Raw genomic sequence first — 24,179 nt, 5'->3', positions numbered from 1 at the left:
TCCCCTATGGGGAAGAAACAAGAAAAAAATAAGTGAAATAACGTTTTTTAAATATATATATATAATCTAAAAAAAAAAAAGAAAAACAAATGTACCGTGTTTTATCTCCGCATCCGTAAAATAGACGCACTATTTATGCCATCAGGACTTTTTTTAATCATCCTGTCTCCAAGAAAAAATTTTATCAAAAACAATCAGTATTCCAAAATGTTACTAATAAAAACAATAAGTTGTCTTGCAGAAAAAAAAGCTTTCGCACAACTCAATTGATGGGAAAATATATATTTTCAGAGCTCCCACACACTTGCGCTTTTTTAACGCTGCAATATCGCTGTGTTTTTTTAACGCAATTGTCAATGGGACTTTCTAATGTTACAAACACATCGCACGTTGGCGCTTCTGTGATATTTGCGCGATACGTTTTTAACATTAGAAAGTCCCATTGACAATTGCGTTAAAAAAAGCGCAGCGATATCGCAGCATTAAAAAAACACAAGTGGGTGGGAGCCCTTATTGTTTCAACCCACTAAGGCAGGCTTCACACGGGCGTAAGCGCATTTATATGTACATTTGCGCTGTGTAGATATGCGATGGGCATTGAGTCTTTGTGTGCGCAAAAAAAAAAAAACAGGCAGGCACGCTCCCATTGATTCCAATGGGCAATGAAGTTAGTTTAATATTTGCCTTGTTCGTGCCGCTCTTTCTGTGCGAATGAAATGCACGCGCAAAATTCTGCTTGTGAACGAACCTATTGAAATCAATGGGTCTATTCACTGCGTATTGCGTCCGTGTAAAAAAACCGTAAAGACATTTTTTTAAGTCTTTCAGTGCATTATATGCTGCATTGAATGGTACCATTGAAAAATATAACTTGTGCCGCAAAAACAAGCGCTCCGACAGCTACCTCCAGAGGAAAAAAAAAAATAATATATATTTTTTTTTCCTTTTTTTCGTTTTTTTTCTTTTACATTTTTTTAAATGGGGAGGCAAAAAACAAAAGTGAAAAAAAAATGAGTATGTCCTTAAGGGGTTAATAATAAAGCCCCCTTGTCCTGAATGCTGTGGAGCTCCCCGTCCATTCTACATGCAGGCATAGAGGGGGCACCGATGGGTGTGCCCAGGCTGTGACACCAGTGACAAGGTGGCAGTGGGGGCGGAGCGGCTCCGGGGAGGGGGCCATAGCGGACGGGCTGCGGGCACATCGGGCAGCGCCCGGGACATGAAGGATGGACGGGCTCTACCACCGCGCCGCCCGGGACGGCTTCCTGGACGTGCTGAAGGAGGCGACCCGGAGAGATCTCAACTCGCCCGATGAGGATGGGATGACCCCGACTCTATGGGCGGCGTATCACGGCCACCTGGGGGCGCTGCGGCTCATTGTCAGCCGAGGGTGAGATACCTGATCAACTCCTACCTGTATGCGCTGCTACCTGGGGAACTACAACTCCCAGCATGCTAACAGCTGTAGTTACTGAACAGTTTGCGGAGCCCTGCTGCTGCCATTCATCCTCTGATGTGACCCAGCACTGATGGAGGAAATAGGCAGAAAGTTACAGCCGTGTTTGTTAAGTTAGTAATTATTTGGCTTCCGCTAGTAGCTAGTAGATCATTGGATCATGTCTTGTAGGGGCGCATTCACACTAGCGGTTTTCACGCGTGAGTTCCATCTTACTGGGATATGCACAGAACTCGCACGGGAAAATAACCCACGATGGGTTCATTTACATGTGTGCTTTTTCATGTGCGAGATTGAAAAATTGCTGCATGTCCTAAAAAATAAAAAAAAAATACGCACTCGTGTAAATTCAAATTTCGTGCGATTTTCAATTTTTTTTATTGTTTGAACAACATGATTTTCATGCAACTGAAAAATGCATGTAAAAATGGCATGTGCAGCGATGCAGCGTGTTCTTACTGCAAAACGCATCAGAGTCACGAATCATGTGAATGCACCCTTAGGGCTCCTTCACACTGGCGATCGCGATAAAAAGAAGGCTCCATAGGGAAACGTGGGCTCGAAAGAAATCGCAAAATGCAAAAAAATAGACATGCGATATTTTTTTTAACGCCACGTCGCATCAGTGAAAACATCGCAAATGGCATTGAAAATCTTTGGTTTCGTAATTCTGCTTTTTCACTTGCTCTCGCATCGCGCAGTGTTATCGCAAGCGTGAAGGCACCCTAAGGGAACGGTCACATAGCTGGAACTTTTCTGCATTCCGCAGCGAATTCTGCACCAAAATTCGCCGATTTTGATGCAGAATGAAAATGACGCAGCTCTGCTGGCGATTCCACATCAAATCGCAATGAGGCGGCGGATTGAGGGCTTAAACATATGGGCGCGATTTAGTCCCGTTATGCTGCCATGGCCGTATAACGGGACGAAACAAAAGCATTGATTTCACTGGTTTCGTTTTAATTAGCGGTCAGGTTAACTTCGCTGAATCACGGCCTGATATCGCCCTCGCCATCCAGGTGAAAGCCCCAGTGATGTGATGAAAGCAATGGAGCTGTGATGTGAGATCACGCTGCAGGTACAACTGGCCTCCATTTGTTTCCACCATAGCACCGCTGTGCCATGCAGGAAAGGAAATCGCTCATGTGTATGACCCCATTCAAAAGAACGGGGTCCATATTTGTGCATCTTGCGATTTTCTCGGCCATGTGAAACTGGACTAAGGGCTTCTTCACATTGGCGTGACTTAGTCCCATTATGGGGCTGTGATAATCACGGCTGCATAACGGGACAAAACAAAATCATTCATTTCAACGGTTTTGTTCTCATTCGCGGTATTCTTGCTGTTAACGGTACAGGTGGAAAAAGATAGGACTTGCCCTAACTTTGTCACACACAGTTAATACTGTACTACGTGCAGGAAAGATCAGGCAGCACTTATCTTCCCTCTGTCCGCTATGGGGCACCCGAAAGCCATTACTGCAGCCTGTGCATCCCCCACAGTGTATGAGAAGGGTTAATCTCTGCACAGGATATGCCATAAACGTCTAGTAGATGTAGCACCCACCTCTCAGAGCAAGGATCCACCAACCTTATGCTGCATAGTGAGGTGGCAATTAAATGGAGAGGTGACTGATTAAGGGACTTTTACTATTAATGACCTATCCTCAAGAATGGTCATCGGTAGGGTTCCACCGCTCGGGATGCCCGCCGATCATCTGATTCCCAGACCCGCTGTCAGTGCGGACAGACAGTACTGGACGCAGATAGCACTGTCAACATTGAAGTCAATGGGAGTTGTGCCTGCAGTAGCAGTCCTTAAGCTCCTCTGCGGGCATGACGTTACAGCACTACTCTCTGCCATTGACATATACCCCCAGCAGATACTGAGGAAGAGGCTTGGCTGCCTCGAAACGTATATATATTCCAGTCATACAATAAACAAAAGAGGTTCAGCGAATACACTGTTGTGTACTCATATATTCCTCGGTTGTGCGTTAAACTTTTTAGCCTTTTTGGTATTTGTTGAGCACACATCCAACCTTAAGGTTGTGACAGTCATTTAGGGTTGGCTGCACCTGCTATACAGAGCATTCTCTGCTTTTAAGAGGTAAACCTACCCATCCCTACCCTTGTTTCATGTTGCTTCACTTCCTTTTTTTGTACTGTCCACACTGCAATACCAGACCTGTCCACTGTAATGCCAACAGCATTATCTGCTTCCAGCACTGACAGCGGGCCCAGGGATCGGCTGGAGTCATGAGTGATGGACTCCTGTTGCTCAGCAATTGATGATCTATCCTGAGGACAGATCATCAATAGTAAAGGGCCCTTTTACACACAACGATTATCGCTCAAAATTCGCTCAAAAGCCATCTTTTGAGTGATAATCGTTGCATGTAATTGTGCCCATCTTTCACTTTTCTGCCGAACAATGATTTTATGTTCAGCATAAAATCCATTGTTCAGCAGAAGAGCTGATAGCAGGGACTTCAAGCTGTGTTCTCTGTGAGGAGCGCTGATAACAGTGTCTCAGCTGTCACCCTGCAGCAGAGCAAAGGGAATGTATTCAGAGAACAGACCACCCACTGTTCTCTGACTATAGCTCCGGGCGGCTCACATGCATTAATAAGCTACTAATAGGCATTAGTACCAATTAGTAGTTTATGCAAAACGATCACTCAAAAGCCATCTTTTGAGCGATCATCTTTGAGGGTAAATGGGCTCTAAAAGTCCTGGAGAACCCCTCTAAGGAAACAGCTTATTACGCTGTGCTATACTGTTTTTATAACTCCTATGTATTTCAATGGGCATTTTGGAAACAGTGGAACACAGCAAGCTTGGTTGTTTCCATAATCCCAGCCATTTCTCCATTCTACCTCCACCTGGACCCAAATGTATGAGACACTTATGGATATGTAACCATTACTGCAGCCTTTTGCGCCCGCCTTATCTATCACCGCTGCACTAGATTCTACGTTCATGAAAATGACCGTCCTGGGTGATGAGTTCCGCATTGCAACAAGATACTTCCGCGTAACCCCTTAGGCCACTCTCACACATGGTCTCGGCAAAGCGTCACAGTTTCGTTTTCAGGGGCAGGTTGATGAAGTGCGCTAAACGCAGAAAATAGAGCATACAGCGCTCGAAAATCCAGCGCCATGTTTTCGAGGCTCCATTGAAATCAATTGGAGCGTTATACCGTGATTACCGCGTAACGGTTGTGTGAGAGTAGCCTAAGTGATGGCCAATACATCTTTTTACTGATCTGACTAATGGGCTTTAAACGTATACATACTTTTTAAGGTGGTGGCTTGGCCGACTGCTGACAACCAGGCTTCTGCTCTAACCGCCAGCAGGAGAAACCTCAGATCCTGGCAATTTAACTCCTTACATGCCACAATCAATAGCAACTGCAGCATATAGCAGATGACAGGGGGAAGGGGCTCCTCTTGTCACCCATTGGCACATGCAATGGGAACACATGGTACCAATGAGTGTTCCCATGGTAGCTGGAGGCCTGACAAAGTCTCCATGTCTGCCATATAACTCAGTCTATTAGGGCTCCTTCCCACGGACGGATTTCTGCCGCGCAATTCGCGGCAGAAATCCGCTGCGTTGCCCGCACCTATTAGGTTCTATTGAACTTAATAGCTCAGGGCTCACGGTGTGGAATTCCACCGCGGAATTCCGCACCGTGAAATCACCCGACCTCACCCGCGGCATGTTCTATTTGCCACGGGTGTACGCGCGGACGGCTTCCATTGCAGTCAATGGAAGCCGTCCGTCCACGCTATCTTCCACTGTAGCACAGCCGAAGATAGCGTGAAACCGCTTCCCCGCTCACCGCAGCCGCGTCATATGATGCGGCTGGCGCATCATATGACACAGCCGGCCGCGTCATGTGATGCGGTGGGCGTGTCATGTGACGTGGCCAGCGCGTCACGCCGAAGCGTCATGCGGGAGCGAGGACGCCGGATCCGCAGGTAAGTTTGCGGTCTCTGGGGGGTGCCGTGACTGGCTCCGCCGCGGAATTTTGCGGCGGAGCCCGTCACGGCCGTGTGCAGCCGGCCTTAGACCCTGCCTGCAGATTCAAGTGTTTTTCTTTAAAAACCCGTTTCTATTGTGCAAAAGTAATAATAATATTAATAATAAAAAAATAAAAATCTATAAAGTTTCTTTCGTACTAATCCGGGCAAGAAAATTATCATTTATTTTTACCGAATGGTGAACTCCAAAAAACAAAACCGGAAAAACAATGGTGGAATTTCTAGAGGATTTTTCTATCTTCCCCAAAACAAATAATAAAAGTTATACAACTCATTAATGTACCCAAGAGTTGTGCCATGAACAAATACAATGTATCCCCTCAAAAATCAATGTCAAAGCGCTATGGCTCGTGCTCAATTACATTGGGTCGTTAAGACACTGAATAGGCTGGTCACTAATTCAGAATGCTGCAGGCTGATGACTCTGTAGGATGATGGCACTGCAGGCTGATGACTCTGTAGGATGATGGCACTGCAGGCTGATGGCACTGCAGGCTGATGACACTGCAGGCTGATGACTCTGTAGGATGATGGCACTGCAGGCTGATGACACTGCAGGCTGATGACACTGCAGGCTGATGACTCTGTAGGATGGTGGATACTCCTCACAATGTTTTGGATAAAATGATCTGAGTTTATAAACATTTCATTGACAGTATATTCGGATGGTTACATATGTTTGGTAATGCAGAGGAGATGTTTCTGCAGAGCCTACATAACAACTTATGTTACTACCAGACATCTCAGGCTTCGTTCCCACGTGTTTCACTACACTGTGGAATTCCATCTGGGGGTTCCGTCACGGGTGCCAAAAACAGCTTTGTGACAGAACGCCCAAATAGAACCATTGACTGTCATTAGTGAAACGGAAACCCCTTTTGTTTCTGACAAGGATTCCGCTCATTTGGATTATATTTAAAGTATAGAATACTGCAGTCGACTACACTGCTCTATACTCCAAATATAGTGGAAACAAATGGGACCCTTGTGAAACGGAAACCAAAGTGGCGTCACCTCACTAATGACAGTGAATTTTGCTGTCTTTGGCACCTGGGATCAGGGGCGTAACTATAGAGGGTGCAGGGGATGCGGTTGCACCCGGGCCCAGGAGCCTTAGGGGGCCCATAAGGCCTCTCTTCTCCATATAGGGAGTCCAGTACTATGAATAAAGCATTATAGTTGGGGGCCCTGTTACAGGTTTTGCATTGGGGCCCAGGAGCTTCACGTTACGCCTCTGCCTGGCATGGAATCCTCAGACATCACAAGGGAACCGTGTGAATCCCCCCTTACATCCCTAGGAATAATGTGTCAGACAAATTAGAGTTCAACCTGTCTGATTCTTCTTTCCTGTTCCGAGAAATGCTCATATCCAAACCTAATTTGGCTGGATCTTCCAAGAACATTGTAATGCATATGGGCAACACTATACAATGCCCGTTAAAAGCCCAAATTATTAAAAGTACACCATGTCCACAGGAAAGGTGTGCAAAGTTTGTACTGGGAAAACTTGACTGGCCAGCACATACATGAAGCTCATCAAGTAGCAATGTAATTAATGAGAGCAGAGACTGAGCGCCAGGCCTTATTGCCCAATATCAATGCCTGACCTCATTAACACTATTATAGATATTCCCAGAAGAGAAGAGAATGTAGCTTTCTCATCCAGACATTCTATGCAACATGATGAAGACGGTATTCAGACAGAACCCTGGATGTCTCCATTCGCTGTCATTTTAACAGGTTCCCGTTCATTTCCAGCATTTTGGCCATAGCATAGTTGACTATACTGTACTTTCCAGCCAAATTGTCAGAAACAGATGGAAACCTGCTGAAACGGAGATCTAAGCTTGTAGCTTTGGTCTCCGCTTCAGTAATGGAAGCCTATGGAGCTGTCCAGGGTTCCAGGCGGTTTTCTGTATGAAGATGCAATTTTAGAGTTCTAACATTGTTAATGACCATCGCCTCATAGACATTGCTGGAATATTGCTAGGATATGCCACTAATGTCCGATTGGCAGGGCTGCAGACCCTACAGGTAAGTTGCAGTGGAACCTCATCTCTTGTCAGCTCTGTTCAGCTTTTATTGAAGGCTGTGTAGATGGTCCTTTATAGTCAATAGCCGACCATGTACGGTACTGTGTAAAAGTTTTAGGCAGGTGCAGAGAAATTGTTGCAAAGTAAACATTTTTCTCCAAAAGTTGAAGGCGTCTGATTGACTCCAAATTTATTCTACAGCAAGAAAACAACCCCAAAGTTATAGCCAATGTCATTAAGAACTATCTTCAACCTATAGAAGAACAAGGAGTACTGGAAGTGCTGATATGGCCTCACAGAGCCTGGATCTCATTAGCATCGAGTTAGTCTGGGATTACATGAAGAAAGATGGATTTGAGCTAGCCAACATCCACAGAAGATCTATGGTTGGTTCTCCAAGACGTTTGGAGCAATCTTCAGAAACTGTGTGCAAGTGCACCTAGAAGAACTGATGCTAAATTGAAGGCAAAGGCCGGTCACACCATGTATTGATTTGATTTAGATTTTTCTGTTGTTCACTCACTTTGCATTCCATTTTTGGGAACATTCCTACTTTGCAGCATTTTCTCCACACTTGCCTAAAAGTTTTACACAGTACTGTGGTTACCTGGGAAAAAAACTGAGCAGAGCTGATGGCAGACGAAAGGCATCATTAGTTTTAGTGACAGATACGGATCAATGCTGATCAGACATTGGTAGCATATACTAACAACCAATAACTATGCTGAGACAACCCTGTATAGAGGTTTCAAGAAATTAAGCTAAAATGACCATTGATCACCTGGCAAATTCCACACTGCTCCAGCACCAACGCTCCGGTAGTCCCCACCGCTTTTTGTTTATTTTCCTGCAGTGTTGATGGAGATTGGGATCCAGTATTGGTCAGTAATGTGTTTCTCAAGTTGTACGCTTGGTGAAAACGATAAGTTATAGGCGAATATTTGGAAGGTTGGAGAATGTCAGATGGAATAAGGGGGAATTCCAAAAGAGAGGGGAAGCACAAGAGAAGTCATGTATGTGAGGAGGTGATCAGAGTGGTAGAATGGATGTTGTATATGGCATCTGTATAGTAGAGAAGATATCTAAAAAAGACATCATTTGGTAGGGTTTTGTGGGTTATGGATAGCACGGTGGCTCTACGGCTTCATAAATTGGTATATTGGCTAGCCATCGTCCAGAGAATCCAAGTCAAGATATTGTCAATGTCATACAAGACTGTCCACTAGCTGTCCTCGCCATACATCTCTGACCTGATATCCCATTACCTCCCCACATGTAATCTGCAGTCCTCACAAGATCACCCTCTGTGTTCTTCCCTAGTGTGTTTCCCCTGTACATACTCTACTACTTGCTACCCTCACCTACTGTCTGCGTCCACCTCCCTTGGAGTCTGTAAGTCCTTGTGGCAGGTCCCGCTTTCCCTCTCTATCAACTTGTTAGTCATTAAGGCCTCGGTCAGACGACCGTTTTTTGCCGCGTTTTGCGGATCGCATGACGGATGCGCATCCGCAAATCACATGACCGGGGCCGACGATTCGCCGAAAAATCTGCAGCTAGCAGCGTTTTCGGCGAAACGGGCCCGATCAAAGGAGCGCTGTCCGCCCATTGAAATTCAATGGAGCCGGCAATACAGCCGACTCCATTGAAAGCAATGGGCTGCCGGCGAGCGCAGGATGAATTTTCGGGAAGGGCTTAAACATATAAGCCCTTCCCTGAAAACCATCCAAAAATGTGTAAAAATAAAAAAAATATATATACTCACCTTGTCCCTGCAGCCGGAGTTCAGCCGCGGCCGGCCGGTAGTTCTCTTGAACTGCTCTGTGTAGTATTCAGCAGGCGGGGATTTAAAATCCCCGCTTGCTGAATAGGCTGCCTCTGATTGGTCACAGCCCTCACCAATCAGAGGCAGCTCTCATGAATTCATGAATGTGTGAGTGAGTGCTGCCTTTGATTGGCTCAGCACAGGGACCAATCAGGAGCAGCTCTCAGCTGTCATTCAATAGCTGAGAGCTGCCCCTGATTGGTCCTTGCACTGAGCCAATCAGAGGCAGGACTCACTCACCCATTCATGAATGGGTGAGTGAGAGCTGCCTCTGATTGGTGAGGGCTGTGACCAATCAGAGGCAGCCCATTCAGCAGGTGGGGATTTTAAATCCCCGCCTGCTGAATACTACACAGAGCAGTTCAGGAGAACTGCCGGCCAGCCACGGCTGAACTCCGGCTGCACGGACAAGGTGAGTATATATATATATATATATATATATATATATATATATTTTTTTTTTTACACATTTTTGGATGGTTTTCAGGCAAGGGCTTATATTTTTAAGCCCTTCCCGAAAATTCATGCCGCACTCGCCGGCAGCCCATTGCTTTCAATCGAGCCGGCTGTATTGCTGGCTCCATTGAATTCAATGGGCGAACATCGTTCTTCTCTGCCACAGCTATTACAGCTGTGGCAGAGGAGAATGATCTTTATAGTATATGTTCTCAATGGGGTCGGCGCTGCTGCCGCCGGCCCCGTTGAACGCATATATAGAACACAAGGAATCGCAGAACGCAGATAGGCGCGATCTGTGATTCGTCGTGTCCTATAATTTATCGGACATCCGCATAAAAAGCGGACATGTGACCAATGCCATTGCGAAGCAATGGTTATATATATGCGCAGATCGCATGCGCATCCGCAAATCGCTGCAAAAACGGTCATCTGACCGAGGCCTTAGTATGTTTATTGTTTTGTCTCTTTACATATTTTCATACAAGGGTTGTACAGCGCCCTGGTATTAATGGCGCTGTACGGTTGACCTTAGTGTTATTAGCCTCAGTCTTATTCATTAGATGCGTCACCACCCATACCAGAGAACATTTAGGCTAATTAGACAATTCCCATATAGCAATTACCATAACCATTTCATCTCCATATATGACGCTGGAGATGCCATGTCAAATGCCTCGCCTAAGGGAACTTTCACACGAGACGGAATTAGTCTGTGGGACATTTCTGGAATTGCACAGTGTATTGTGCATCTCTGCTCGCATTACGCACTTGCCATAGACTTCCATGGGGATCTTTGGTGCACAAAATAGTGCAGGTCCTATTTTTTTGCACGCAAGAGAAATGAGCACACAAAAACAGAAAATGTGTATGAACCCACTGATATCAATGGATTCTATTCTCTGTGTATTGCGCACTTAAATATTGGTACTCAAATATGCCCATGTGAAGGAGCCCTGAATGAGCGCTCGGTCACACGGGCGTTTTGCCGCACGAATTTTTGTGCGCATAACTGATGCGTTCAAAAATTTGCGTGACCGAAGCGGATGTCATGGTGGAAAAAAATCGCACCTAGCAGCGTTTATCCGCTTAAAAAGAGCGCTGCCTGGATGTGAAAAAATCTTCTGTGGCAGAGGATTGTGATGTTCTGCTGTTGAATTCAATGGGCTGCCGGCAAGCCCTGCATTGATTTTCAGGGAAGGGTTTTAAATATAATGGGTGAGTGCTGCCTCTGATTGGCTGAGTGCAGGGACCAATCAGATGCAGCTCTCAGCTGTGATTCAATAGCTGAGAGCTGCCTCTGATTGGTCACAGTGCTCAGCAAATCAGAGGCAGCCCTTTAATCAGGCAGGGATTTTAAATCGCCTGCTGAAAGCTCCTTATGGCAGTGCAGGAGAAGAGCCAGCCGGACGTGGCTGAGACCCGACAGCTGCAGAGAGGCGAGTATAGATTTTTTTTTATTTTTTACACATTTTTGGATTGATTTTCAGGGAAGGGCTAATATTTTAAGCCCTTCCCCGAAAATCAATGCAGGGCTTGCCGGCAGCCCATTGCTCTCAATGGAGCCGGCTGTATTGGGAGAACATCGCGCGTGATCTTCACTATGCCTTCTCAATGGGGTCAGCGCTGCTGCTGCCAGCCCCATTGAGCGCAAGTTGAAACATACACAAAACATACACATACACAAAACAACAGCTTGCCGCAGTTACATGCGTTTTGGGAACCGGTGTCCTATAATTTTCACCGCAGGCGTTTTTTTCGCACATGTGACCGCCGCCATTGAAAAGCATTCGTTCTATCTAATGCGATTTTTTTTTTACACGCGAAAAAACGCACGTTAAAACGCCCGTGTGACCGAGCCCTGAAACCGAAAGGTTGCCAGTATTTCTTTCTCAATCCCTGTATGATATCTAGATAGACCACTACCTTTCGTGTATTTCAGTGACAAGGTTTGTGCAATTTTTTTGTGTTTATGCGATTTTTCTGCAGAATTTTCACCCGTTTTGTATCCGATTTTTACGCTAATTTAAAAAAAAGCACATGAATGTCCAGGCTTGGCATTTCCAAGTTCTCTTTATTTTCTTTTTTATGGCCACCATGGTTACAGTCGTTAAATACGCATCACAGTCATAGACTTCAATGGGTGATTTTCATTGGAAAATCAAAACAAAATTTGAATATGCTTTGATTTATTTATTTTTTGCATGGACTGTTCGTTCGATTAAAAAAAAATATCACCCCTGTGACTATAACCATTTAAAGTACTGCGGCTTATTTCCATTGGAATTTGGTCCAACTTTGGGGGTCCAAAAATCGTACAGCAAGATCCCCGTGTGAAAATATCCTGATGCTGTGACATATTCTGCATGCTCCTGGCACAACGTTAATGTCCCTAATGAGCTCCTGTTTGTGCCCTTTGCACAATGAATGCCCTCATTTGATTTGGCATAGTGTTATTGTGGAAGGAGGGGTAGGAGGTCTTGGAGGAGATTCATATTATTGTCTTTGTTGCAAAAATTAGAACTGAAGATAAATTGGGAAGAAGTGTCGTGAACAGCTTGTCATGTGGATCCCAATGATGAGCTTCAGATGCCATGATATTGTACTTACTCTATGACCTGGTGTCTTGCATAAAAGCTTTTTATTTGGCTTATCATAGGGATGTATAAGTTTTGCGTCCATCTACAATTAACTTAAAAAAAAAATCAAATTAATAATGCCCACTACACTAGAGAGTTGCATGTTGACTGCACCAATTAGCAGAATGAAGGGGCTGCACTTGGTTTATGGTGCTGAGGGGCCGTGACTGGTTCCCTTTAATGTAGAGTCTAATGGAGCATGTCTGCATATGAACTCAGAGGCTCCTTAGGATAGGACATCAATATCAGAGCAGTGGGGGGCCAAACTCCTGACCCCTCCCCCCCAATGATCAGCTGTTTGAAGGGGTCATAGCACTGTGATGTCACATTCATCGGACACATGGGCTTTGACAACTCATTTCCATTCAAAGTGAATGGGATTGAGCTGCAATACAATGTAGAGCTGCTGCATAAGGTGCAGACCTGTGCATACAGCCTGGTATACAATGAGGAGTTTGCAATGTTTGCCCAAGTACTGAAGCCCACTCATACAGCTGATCGATGGGGGTGCCATGAGCTGGACCTCCATTGTTCTGAAATTGGTGGCATATCCTAAAGAAAACAGTTTTAACAGAGTGGTCCTGAAGAGACACATAACACTTAGGGGGACACTTATAAGGACTTTTATGCCAGTTTCTTCTGTGAAAAAGTTGCAACATTTTGTGCCAGGCCTACCTATGCTGAAATTTTGCTATGTTTTTTCTCCACACCAACTTACTGAAAATAGGGTGTGGCTTGTTGGGAGGGGATTTACATAGTAAAGCATAGTCAACTATGCTTTTCTATATATTGGCATCCCGCACAGTATGCCTATGAAGTGGCATATGTCAAAGCCTGCCCTAGGAGGTATACACTACTGGTCAAAAGTTTTAGAACACTTTGATTTTTCTAGTTATTTTTGCATTGTTGGCTCCTCACAGCAGAAAATCTTCAAGCACGGCTTAATGCAGGAAAAAATAATCAAGTTTCCATTTCAACCGTGAAGATATGACTTCTATCTGCAGGTCTGACACGTAGAGGATCAGTAAGAAGGCCGCTGCTAAGATTGCAAAATAAAAAAAGACTTGCCTGGGCTAAGTAGCACCTCCAGTTAGAGGCGTAACTATAGAGGATGCAGGGGATGCGGTTGCACCCGGGCCCAGGACCCTTAGGGGGCCCATAAGGCCTCTCTTCTCCATATAGGGAGCCCAGTACTATGAATAAAGCATTGTAGTTGGGGGCCCTGTTACAGGTTTTGCATCGGGGCCCAGGAGCTTCAAGTTACGCCTCTGCCTCCAGTGGTCTGCTGAAGAGTGGAAGAAGGTCTTATGGACTGATGAATTAAAATTTGACATCTTTGGTGCATCACGCAGGGTTTTTGTACGCTGTTGAGTAGGTGAAAGGATGGTTCTGGAGTGTGTGACACCAACTGTCAAACATAGAGAAAGTGTGATGGTCTGGGGCTCTTTCCTGGATCCAGAGTGGGCAACTTGCAGAGTGTGACTGGCACACTGGACAAAAAGGGCTACCTCCGCATTTTGATCGCCATGCAATACCCTCTGGTGTACACCTAGTTGGTCAGGGGTTCATACTACAGCAAGACAATGATCCAAAACATACTTCTAGGTTATATCAGAACTACTTTAGAAGACAAAAAGAAGCTGGTATGCTTCAAAGAATGGATTAGCCTATACAGTTTCCAGACTTAAATCCAATTGAGCTTGTTTGGGATGAACTGGACAGAAGGGTGAAAGTAAAGCAGCCTACAAGTGCAGCACAATTAAGGGAACTTCTGCAAATCTCTGAACATCTGAATGCAATTTAGAAAGAATGCCGGATTGTGTAAAGCTGTTCTATCAGCTAAAGGGCGCGACTCTGAAGAGTCAAAAATCTAGATTTAATTTGGTGAAACAAAGTTAATCCATTATTGATATTCATCTTAACTTGTTCATTTCTTCTATGCTTTCCTCTCAAAGTACATTTTAGATATTAAACTGGGTAAATTTCTATAAAAACTGGAAAAATTAAGGTGTTCTAAAACTTTTGACCGGTAGTGTATGTTAAGCAATACTCCTGATACATATGTCTGATGGAAACCTAAGATAAGATGTAGACAGGGCCTAAAGCCCCATTTACACGCCAAGAGGATCTCGCAAAATTCGTCAGAAACTGACAGTTTTCAGCAGTCATTTTGCATTAGCTTCTAATGGGCTAATTAGTCTGTCAGTAGCTAACTAGCTTAATTTGCATGTATTCAGAGAACAGCGGGTGGTCTGTTCTCTAAATACATCTGCTTTGTTCTGCCAGGGGCTGCTGGTTGCATACAATGCTATCAGCTCTGCCCACTCTGTGCTATCTATCACATATGCTCTAAGCAGGCAAGGAGAACATCAGGGCAGGTGGTGGTGGAGGGAGATAGGCCCTGCACACCCCTAAGGCTTTCCCTGACCAGCATTGGTGAGACGTTCTAACAATAGAATATTGTATTTGCTTTAGACCTCATGCCCACGCCCGGGTCGGATTGTGATTGCAAAATATCGAAGCGGAATCAGACCCAGCGCCCCCCAGAGACCCTATACTCACCTGTTCGGATCCGCCGTGAGCATCTCGGCCAGCGAGCCAGCGCGCATGTGCAGTGCAGTGCATGATGCGCCAGCGATGAGCTGTCATGCGGATTTACGTGATACTTCTGCAGTGCTCACAGTGGATGTATCGCAATTTTCCGCACAAAATAGAACATGCTGCGAGTCTCTCCCGTGAGCGGAAAATCACAGTTGATAGGTAGGGTAGGGGAGAATTGTTTAAGATTGCATGTCTATGGATGGACATTGCTGCAGAATTCACAGCGTGTTTCTGACCGCTAATTCCGCAGCGATAATCCGTCCGTGGGCAGTTGGCCTTCTACCTGTCAAAATGTGTCTAAGCCTGGGTTTACAGGGGGCGGATTTGCCGTGGAAATTCTGTACAGAATTTCGCTGTGGCAAATCCGCATGCGGCCGCTAATCCCGGGATTAGCCAGCCATGTGGACGAGATTTCTCAGAAATCTCGTCCACACGGGATGGCAAATCTGCTGCGGCTAAGCTGGCAGAAGCCGCCGCTGCGGCGCGGATTTGCCGACCGCAGCATGTCCATTTTTTTCCCCCGCTGCAGCCGCGCTCTCTATGGGAGCACCGGCCGCAGTGGAAGAGCAAGCGGCCGGTGCTCCAAAGCCGCCACAGGTTTTGCAGCAGCGGTTTTCCCGGCGGAAATCTCGCAATTTTTCGCTGCGGCCAAACCGCGAGATTTCCGCCGAGAATCGGCCCTGTGAGAACCCAGCCTAAATATTGCAGCTTCTAACTAATCTGTCCATAGATCTTTATCCCAAATGGCTGAGGCACATTCTTTTTTTTAAATTGGTATTGCAATATTCTTGGCAAACTTGATACATTTTATGTCTAGGGCGAGATCTGAGGGGACTGAGCATGGCACAGGGATTGAAAGAACATGAAAGAGGAGAGAATCCTCATGCAATGCCTCCTGTCCTGGGCATAGTATTAGATTGACCCATAGAGGACTGGATGCCTAATTTGGTCTCACCACACTGGTTCATCTCCTGTGCACAGAGGAGTCTTTCCTAGTGTGGCGTTACAAACAATGGGGCATACGTATTATGCCCTGTATGCCGGTTTTCTAGTGAATCCATGCAAAAATAGAACATGCTGTGATTTTCTCTCCGCGAGCAGAAAATCGCATTTGATTTCCGCCCGTGTAGAGGAAAAAGCAGTTTTCAATAGCATATTATGGGTGGTCTTTGCTGTGGAATCCGGAGGCGGCCCTCATCTGGGATGTGCTGTACTTTCTGGATGAGTTGTTGCGCTATCATTCTGGTTATTTTGGCAGTGACTCCTTAGAAAGTTCATGACTGTTTAAAGCAGCAGATTTTTTGACAAAATTATACCCCAGGACCAAAGGGTGTTTCTTACCTTTACTTTATCTTCTCTTCCTGGCCCTTCGTTCCTCTGGTTCTCGTTCTGCTTTTAGGTGGCCAAAATGACCGCCCCCATCTTTAGACTATCAGAGCTACTTTTACTGTTAGGACTACTAATGCACTATAGCAGCTCTCTGATTGGCCAATCACACAGCAGTTCACATTTTATATTAGACAATGGCGGTGGCCATACAGTCCACCCAAACACGAGGCACCGAACCAGCAGAACGGAGGGTCCAGGAAGAGAAGATCAAGTAAGGATAAGATCCCTCCTCCACCCTCTGGTCCAGGGACAGAATTTTGTCTTCATCTTCTTCCTCTTCCTCCCCTTCCCCTTCCCCTTCTTCTCTCTCTCCCTCTCCTTCTTCTCCTCCTTCTCCTTCTTCTTCTTCTCCTTTACGTATCTTTTAAATGTGGTTCTCTGTTATAACAGTGAGCACCTAGTTGTAGTATGTCCTTTTATAGTGAGCAAGTAGATCTTGACATGTTGATTATACCCATGATCAATGCATCTATATGTTTTTATGAATGGGTGGTAACTACGCTGGTTCTCTGTAATAGTAAGAATGGAACGCAGAGAATGCGTTCCACCTTGTCCAATATTGAAATGCACGTAGCGTTCCAATGTATCACATGGTCCACCTCTCTGTGTCAATTAACTAACTCCTCCCATGGCGTACATACTAATGAGAATGACATCTAGCGAGTGAGTATACTATATGCTATATATAGTGCTGTGTTAAATATGTAATTGTATTGCTTGAAAAAGGCGTCAGCCGAAACGCGTTGCAATAAAGTATGGTATATCTATATAGCAATCCTTGGTACTTTACTTTTCGTATCCCGGACCTTGTGAGCGCGGAATCTGCTTTTTACTTCGAACTCCCTGGATGTCTTATACAGCGTACAAGCATTATTGCGGTCACATTTATTGTTTGCACATGAGTAGTTTACTTATTTGTCATGTACCATACGGATCTTTTTAGAAACTACCCCAGTAGATGGCAGTTGTATGTACGGACACCTCATTCTTCTGTAATGCTACATGTACAGTGATATTATTGTGCCTTGGATGCTTCCTTCATCAATACATGACATTCTGGGTTTAGACGTAGACGGTATGTATCCTTATGGCTCTCATTCTGGGGTATTGTAGGTATGGCGAGTCACGTGTGTGCAGAGGTCACCGTACAGGCAGTTGTGTCATGCGTGTGCGTGAGTCACTTAGCTGCCTCTCATGAGCTCAGTTACATTCTCCATCTCACTAACCCAGCACCATGAATTATGCATATGAATGAAATGGTTATACTGCAGGTTACGAATGCATGTGGAGTTATAGACACGCTGGGGAAAATGGCCTGTTAAGCATAGTAGAAACATGACAAATATGCTGCATTGCATTGTCTACACCATAAGGTGCAACAAAGTGGCACAGCACTTTCCTAATGCCACTGCCAGTTGGCAAGAGTTACAGTAGTCGAACCCCACTGACTTTACGTTGGCAGCATCTCCTGGTATACATCATGACACGTCCCCTCTTCTGTTGGTGTCAGTGCTCTGCAAACCCTTTACCAGCCATCCCATAAATGCTGAATATAGTACCCAAAATGATACCAATAATCGCATGCAGAAAGCAGTTATTGGTCTCCTAAGGTCATAACGATGGGAACCTGTTACATATTAATATTAATTACAAAAAATTGTAAAAATGTACAAATCAAGTGGAAACCATATTTTCTGTGACATGGGCATTGTGTGTGGCAATAATACGTATCTATGTTACCACGTCACCAGGCAAATAATTCTGCCCCTAATTTTTGTCTACCCTGCCCCTGCCTGCTTATGCACATATGATAATTTTTGTATACAGGTGTTCTGTACCTTTGTGCACACCATACACACCAGCTAAATGAGATATTATTGGACTAAGGCCTCATGTCTACGGGCATAATTGAATTGTGGAATCCGTGCGTGTCACCCTCACGTGTGATCAGTTCAATCAGCCCATAGGCAATCATTGGGCATCCGCAGGTAATTAAATACCAGCGGATGTCATTTGCTGATCGCATGCGCGGTACAATTTCTTGAAGGTCTAACCCCAACTACACAACATTTCCTCTCTGCACGTCAGGTGGCTTGCTCCACGCTTGCAGCATAAACGTCACATATATATCATTAACTAGTAATTATTAGGAAATTATAACACTAGTGTTTCTGGTGGCACAATGCACCACACATGTCTGGTACATGCACGTCACACACACAGCTCTGGTACATGCACATCACACACACACAGCTCTGGTACGTGCACGTCACATGCACAAAGCTCTGGTACATGCACGTCACACACACGCAGCTCTGGTACATGCACGTCACACACATGCAGCTCTGGTACATGCACGTCACACACACGCAGCTCTGGTACATTCAAGTCACACACACAGCTCTGCTACATGTGAAATATACAGCTCTGCTACATACATTTTTCATCTGATACAACAAGTAGCACAGCAGAGTCCAGCACACAATGATCATGTGACCACCAGACTCCTCCCACACATGTGACTGATCACATGATGGTGACATCATCATAGGTGCTGTAAGCACACAACTGTTGTCTGGCTTTGCAGGTCTTTAATAAAGTGAAGAACCTGTGATGAGTTCACTGTCACGTAATCAGAGGCAGAGCTCGGTGTGTAGGGGATGTGTTTGTAGGGGATGCAGTCCGCCCGTAATCTGCACAGGAATGGAGGACCTGTGATGATGTCAGTGTCATGTAATCAGGGGCGGAGCATGTACCTCACACAGTCACTCACGGACACTACCTAACTAGATTACTTAATACCCCACAAACCTGCTGTAGGCTAACTAACAAGTCCTTAATCAGTGCACACTGATCACTATTTAACGAGTCCAGCCTCACTTACGTAAGTTGTTTGTGGTACTGATTTTGACTGGTTCCGGATAACCCAAAATCGTCAGCGTGACCTGTCCACAAGTCCTTGGAAATCCTGATGGTCATCCTGCTGTCGCAGCCATAGCTATGAATCTTTTTTGCCATGCAATTCATCACACTTCGCTAGCCGCGTCATCGCCAGGGCGTGGGGAGCTTCCATTCTCTCACAGACCAGCACTACTTAGCCAACTGCCTACATTGGCTATCTCCATCAGTTCTGTTCACTTGACCAGTGAGGCCAGCAATTGGCTGCAGTGATTATTTGAATGAGCAGCATGTGGCCCCTGCAGAAACCTTGGGGTCTAGACCTGAGAGGGAACGAAGTGTCGGCACTGGACCAGAGGTGCAGCTAAAGAGCCAATACTGCTGACGGTATTTCATTATTTTAGACTGTTACCTACCCTGGATCCAATTAAAAAAGAAATCTCAGAAAACCCCTAATCCTAACTTTTAGAACAATAAAGGGGTGTTCCCCAAGGGCTGCTGCACACATTTTTCTTGTGCGTTTTTTTCACGCAATTTTGCTGTGTGAGAAAATCGAGGCAAAATCGCAACTTTTTCCCCGCGAATTTTGTGTCAATGCTGCTTTCTCTCACAGAAACATCGCTACCACTTGCAATCTTCTTGTGCGATGTTAAAAACGCATTCCATCGCACAAAAACCGCAAGTTTGTGCTTTGCTATACGATAAAATGGAGGCTCCATAGGGAAATATGGAAGATTTAAAAAAATGAAAACCGCAGAGAGATAGGACATGCCGCAATTTTTTTCTCTCGCAACATCGCATAAGTGAAAACATTGCAAATGTGACGGAAACCATTGAAAATCATTGCAAAAACTCAGCGTTTTCACTCGCTCTCGCATTGTACGAAAATTGCGCCATTTTCTCGCCAGTGTAAGGGCGCCCACCCACTGGCGTTTGCGATTTTCGTGCGTGAAAAACGCCTCGTTTTCGCGGCGTTTTTTGTCCCGTTTTCGCGGCTTTTCCATTAATTTCCATTGACTTTCATGGGTGCATTAGGAGAAAAATAAGGACACATATGCAACTGACAGTTCCTATGTTAAAAAACGCAACGCAACGCAAAACGCCAGTGGACAGGAGTTCATTCAATTCTAATTGCTCTGCAGGAAAAACGCAAAACGCAAAGAAAAAAAAATCACCAGTGGGTGGGCGCCCTAATTGTGCAAAATAATGAAAGAATGCATTCTCGCCTACTTTAGAGGGTCTCATCCAGTGCTGGACCCCCAGTGTCGGTCGCTCGGAACCTGGAAGAAGCAGACTAATGGTCATGTGACGTTTATTGTACATATGAGTGATCAGCCAATCACAGGTTTCGGTGGTCTTTCTTTCATGGCCATTGGAGCCTGTGATTGGCTGAGTGTTCAATGAATGGCTGGGAAATTTTAAAGTCCTGGAAAACCCCTTTAAGGGTGGACACATCTAGTAGATTCAGCAGTGATCATGTATCGTGATACTGATACTGCGAGAGGAGTTGTCCTGCAGCTCAGATAGCTCAGAGAGTGGAGCCGCTGCGTTGGGACAGAAGTATCTTTAGGATTGAATCCTGATACCACTGAGAGCAACCTAAGAAAGAAACCTCTACCCAGAAGAAGCTAGTAGTCTGAATGCACAAAATACTAAAATCTAAGACAAAGTAACAAATGTATCAAACTCCTTCTGACAAGTTTTAAAACATTCTCTGCAACATATTTATTTACTTATATGTTGCTCTGTGGTTGTGACTCAGTTTTCCAAGGTTGTAAAGAGCTATTTAAGATGGTTTCTCAAGTTTTCTTAGCTTAAGCCGGCTTCACACGGTAGTGACGTCACGCCCCCCCCAGTGACAACCAATACTTACCTGCGGATCCGGCGTCCTACGTCCCGCAATTGAGCGCTTGACACGCCGGCCGCATCCTATGACGCGGCTGGCGGTAGGCGGGGAAGCGGTTTCACGCTATCTTCCGCTGTGCTACAGCGGAAGATAGTGTGACGGGCTGCTTCCATTGACTGCATTGGAAGCCGTCCGCGCGTACACCTGCAGCAAATAGAGCATGCCGCGGGTGAGGACGGGAGATTTTATGGTGCAGAATTCCGCGATGGAATTCCGCACCGTGAGCATTGAGCTATTAGGTTCAATAGTATTACGCGGCGGAAATCCGTCCGTGGGAAGGAGCCCTCAAATAGTGTGAAATTAAGAAAAAAATACATATTCCAGTGGCGAACAGACATGTGCCATACATTGTGCATGTGACTGCTCAGCCAATCACGGGCTTCAAGGTTTGTAGTAAATTTGACTATTATTGTACGCCGTAGGTTCAGACTCAGACATGGACTGTTTATCCATCCAATTTATTGCATCCGTCATTTGCAAACATTTCCCGTTTGTCAAACACCATCAGATTAATATACTAGTCATAAGCGATTATTGGAATAATTGGGTCGGGAGTGATCAGACTGATTGATTGTGGCTCATTGATTCACACTATTGCCTTGCAGTGCTGGGATTTTAAGTCTGAATGTCATCAAGGACAACAGCTACATGGACTTTGAAAAACTCCATAGAGATGTTGCCCTTGGTCAGATTTGAACTAGAACTGCCACTGTACTAACAACTGAGCTATCATCCTTCTCCAGAGGAGGAAAAGAAACTCCAAGAGAACACATAAACTGCATGCAGATGTTGTCCATAGTCAGACGTGAATCTAGAACTCCAAAAATTCTTCTTATTCGTGTTATTCTCCTCATCCTTCACTTTATTCTACTCCTAATTCTCCTGTGGTGAAGGAGGAGAAAGAGGAAGGAGGAGAAGGAAGAACAAAGTATGGTGGCTCAGTCATTAGCACTGTTGCCTTGCAGTGCTGAGGTCCTAGGTTTACATCTGACAAAGAGCAACATCTGTGTAGACCTTGTATGTTCTCTTTGTGGCTTTCCTTCTTCTCTTCCTGCAGGGAAGAAAGATGGAAGACGCGTGGGAGCTTAGTTGTTAGCTAAGCTGTCTTGCAGTGCTGGAGATCTGGATTCTAATCTGACCAAGGGCAACATCTGTATGGAGTTTTTATGTTCTCTTTATGTTTATTCTTCTGCTCTGGAGAGAAAAGAAGAAGTGTGGTGGCTCAACTGTTAGCACTGCTGGGGTTCTAGGCTCATATCTGAGCAAGGCCAACATCTGTATGAAGTTTATCAAAGTCTATGCAGATGTTGTCCTTGATGAGATTTGAACCTAGAATTCCAGCACTACAAGTCAACAGTGCTACCCGATTTTCAGTCATTTTCGACAAAAATTGGGTCGGGCTGACTTCTTCCGATTCTGCAAAAATGACCTCAATTTTACCCTTTGGCCGATCACGACCAGCAACCCTATACACAACCCATTGTGTTCACTGATAACGGCGCATCCATTGGTGACATTGTACGTAATACTGTCCCGGACTGAAGACTTCCCCAGGCTGCATGTTATTATTTACTTTCAGGGGATAAAAACCTGTCGAGTCATGTGATAGAAGACATTTCTAGGATAAATGGAGAGACTAGTGGTGCTACTACTATGAGCTCAGTAATAGAAATGTATGAGCACTTGGCTCTATAAGTATAAGAGCTAGACAATGTATTCACCCACAGATGCAACACTGGTTTAAAGGGAGCTCAATTAACTGACTGCATTAACCGCCCACCTACTATTTCACTTATTGTCCCTCTTTTATCTTCTTTAGGGGAGATCCAGATAAATGTGACATTTGGGGAAACACCCCACTGCATCTGTCTGCTGCCAATGGCCATCTGAATTGCCTGTCCTTTCTGGTATCCTTTGGAGCCAATATCTGGTGTCTGGATAATGACTATCACACCCCTCTGGATATGGCAGCCACCAAGGGGCACATGGAGTGTGTACGCTATCTGGATTCCATTGCAGCCAAGCAAAATAGTTTAAATCCTAAGCTGGTGTCTAAACTGAAGGACCGCGCTTTCCGAGAAGCAGAGAAACGCATTCGTGACTGTGCAAAACTGCAGCGCCGGCACCATGAGCGTATGCAGCGGCGTTACCGCAAGGAGATGTCTGACCATTCTGATACCATGAGCTTCTCCAGCTTCTCCAGGTACCACAGTATAGAACACTGCATGCAAAATATCTAAATGTCATAAAATGTCTAATCATAAAATGTAACTATAGAAAGGCCCATTTAGACCCAACGATTCTCGCTCAAAATTCGCTCAAAGCCATCTTTTGAGCGATAACCATTGCGTCTAAATGCACGGACGTCGTGCAGTTTTCGTGCACGAGTCGTTCCTCGCTCAATTCTTGTTTTCTTCTAGCAGTGCTGATAAGATTCTTTCAGCTCGTGTCTCGCTGGGTAGTTCACAGCGGGAAGCGAGCTGTAATTGCAGAGAACAATACAGCTGTTTGCTTATGCAAAACAGCTGTATTGTTCGCCGAGAGATAGCAGCGGTGTCCCGCTCCGCCTGCATAGCTCTTAAGTAGCTACTTAGCTACTATAGACTATGCAAAGATGATCGCCCAAAACTGTCACTCAAATTATTGTTTGAGCGACTTTTCAGCGATCATCTATCAGTGTAAATGGGGTCTAACTCATACAGGAAAACTGTCGATCAGTGTCTGTAGGCAGCGCAGAACGCTCTACAGAACTGCTAGTGATGCAATGTAAAGAGCTGGGATTTAAAGGGGTTTTCTACCATAGGGAATGCTAGAATGTGATATTAGTGAGAGTTTGAATGTCAAGACCTCCACTAATCCCCTGATTGATCCCCATTGAGCTATGACTTCATTTCTCTGCACAGAGGGTGGCCAGAGCACTGCTTTGCTGG

General features: G+C 45.1%; 1 protein-coding gene across 2 annotated transcripts in view; it reads left to right on the top strand.

The window, feature by feature from the left end:
* Window positions 1-1,182: 1,182 nt before the first annotated feature.
* The window catches only part of USH1G (USH1 protein network component sans), a 43,241-nt gene continuing 20,244 nt past the window's right edge, over window positions 1,183-24,179 (top strand). For both annotated transcript variants that reach the window (XM_066586543.1, XM_066586545.1), the window contains exons 1-2: window positions 1,183-1,390; window positions 23,069-23,452. In XM_066586543.1, coding sequence (XP_066442640.1) covers window positions 1,227-1,390; window positions 23,069-23,452 — 548 coding nt within the window. In that variant the 5' untranslated portion in view covers window positions 1,183-1,226. The remainder of the gene's footprint in view (window positions 1,391-23,068; window positions 23,453-24,179) is intronic.

The sequence above is a fragment of the Eleutherodactylus coqui genome, chromosome 13, assembly GCF_035609145.1.
Source record: "Eleutherodactylus coqui strain aEleCoq1 chromosome 13, aEleCoq1.hap1, whole genome shotgun sequence".
Classification (NCBI taxonomy): Eukaryota; Metazoa; Chordata; class Amphibia; order Anura; family Eleutherodactylidae; genus Eleutherodactylus; species Eleutherodactylus coqui.
This window is presented reverse-complemented; position numbering and strand designations above follow the sequence as displayed.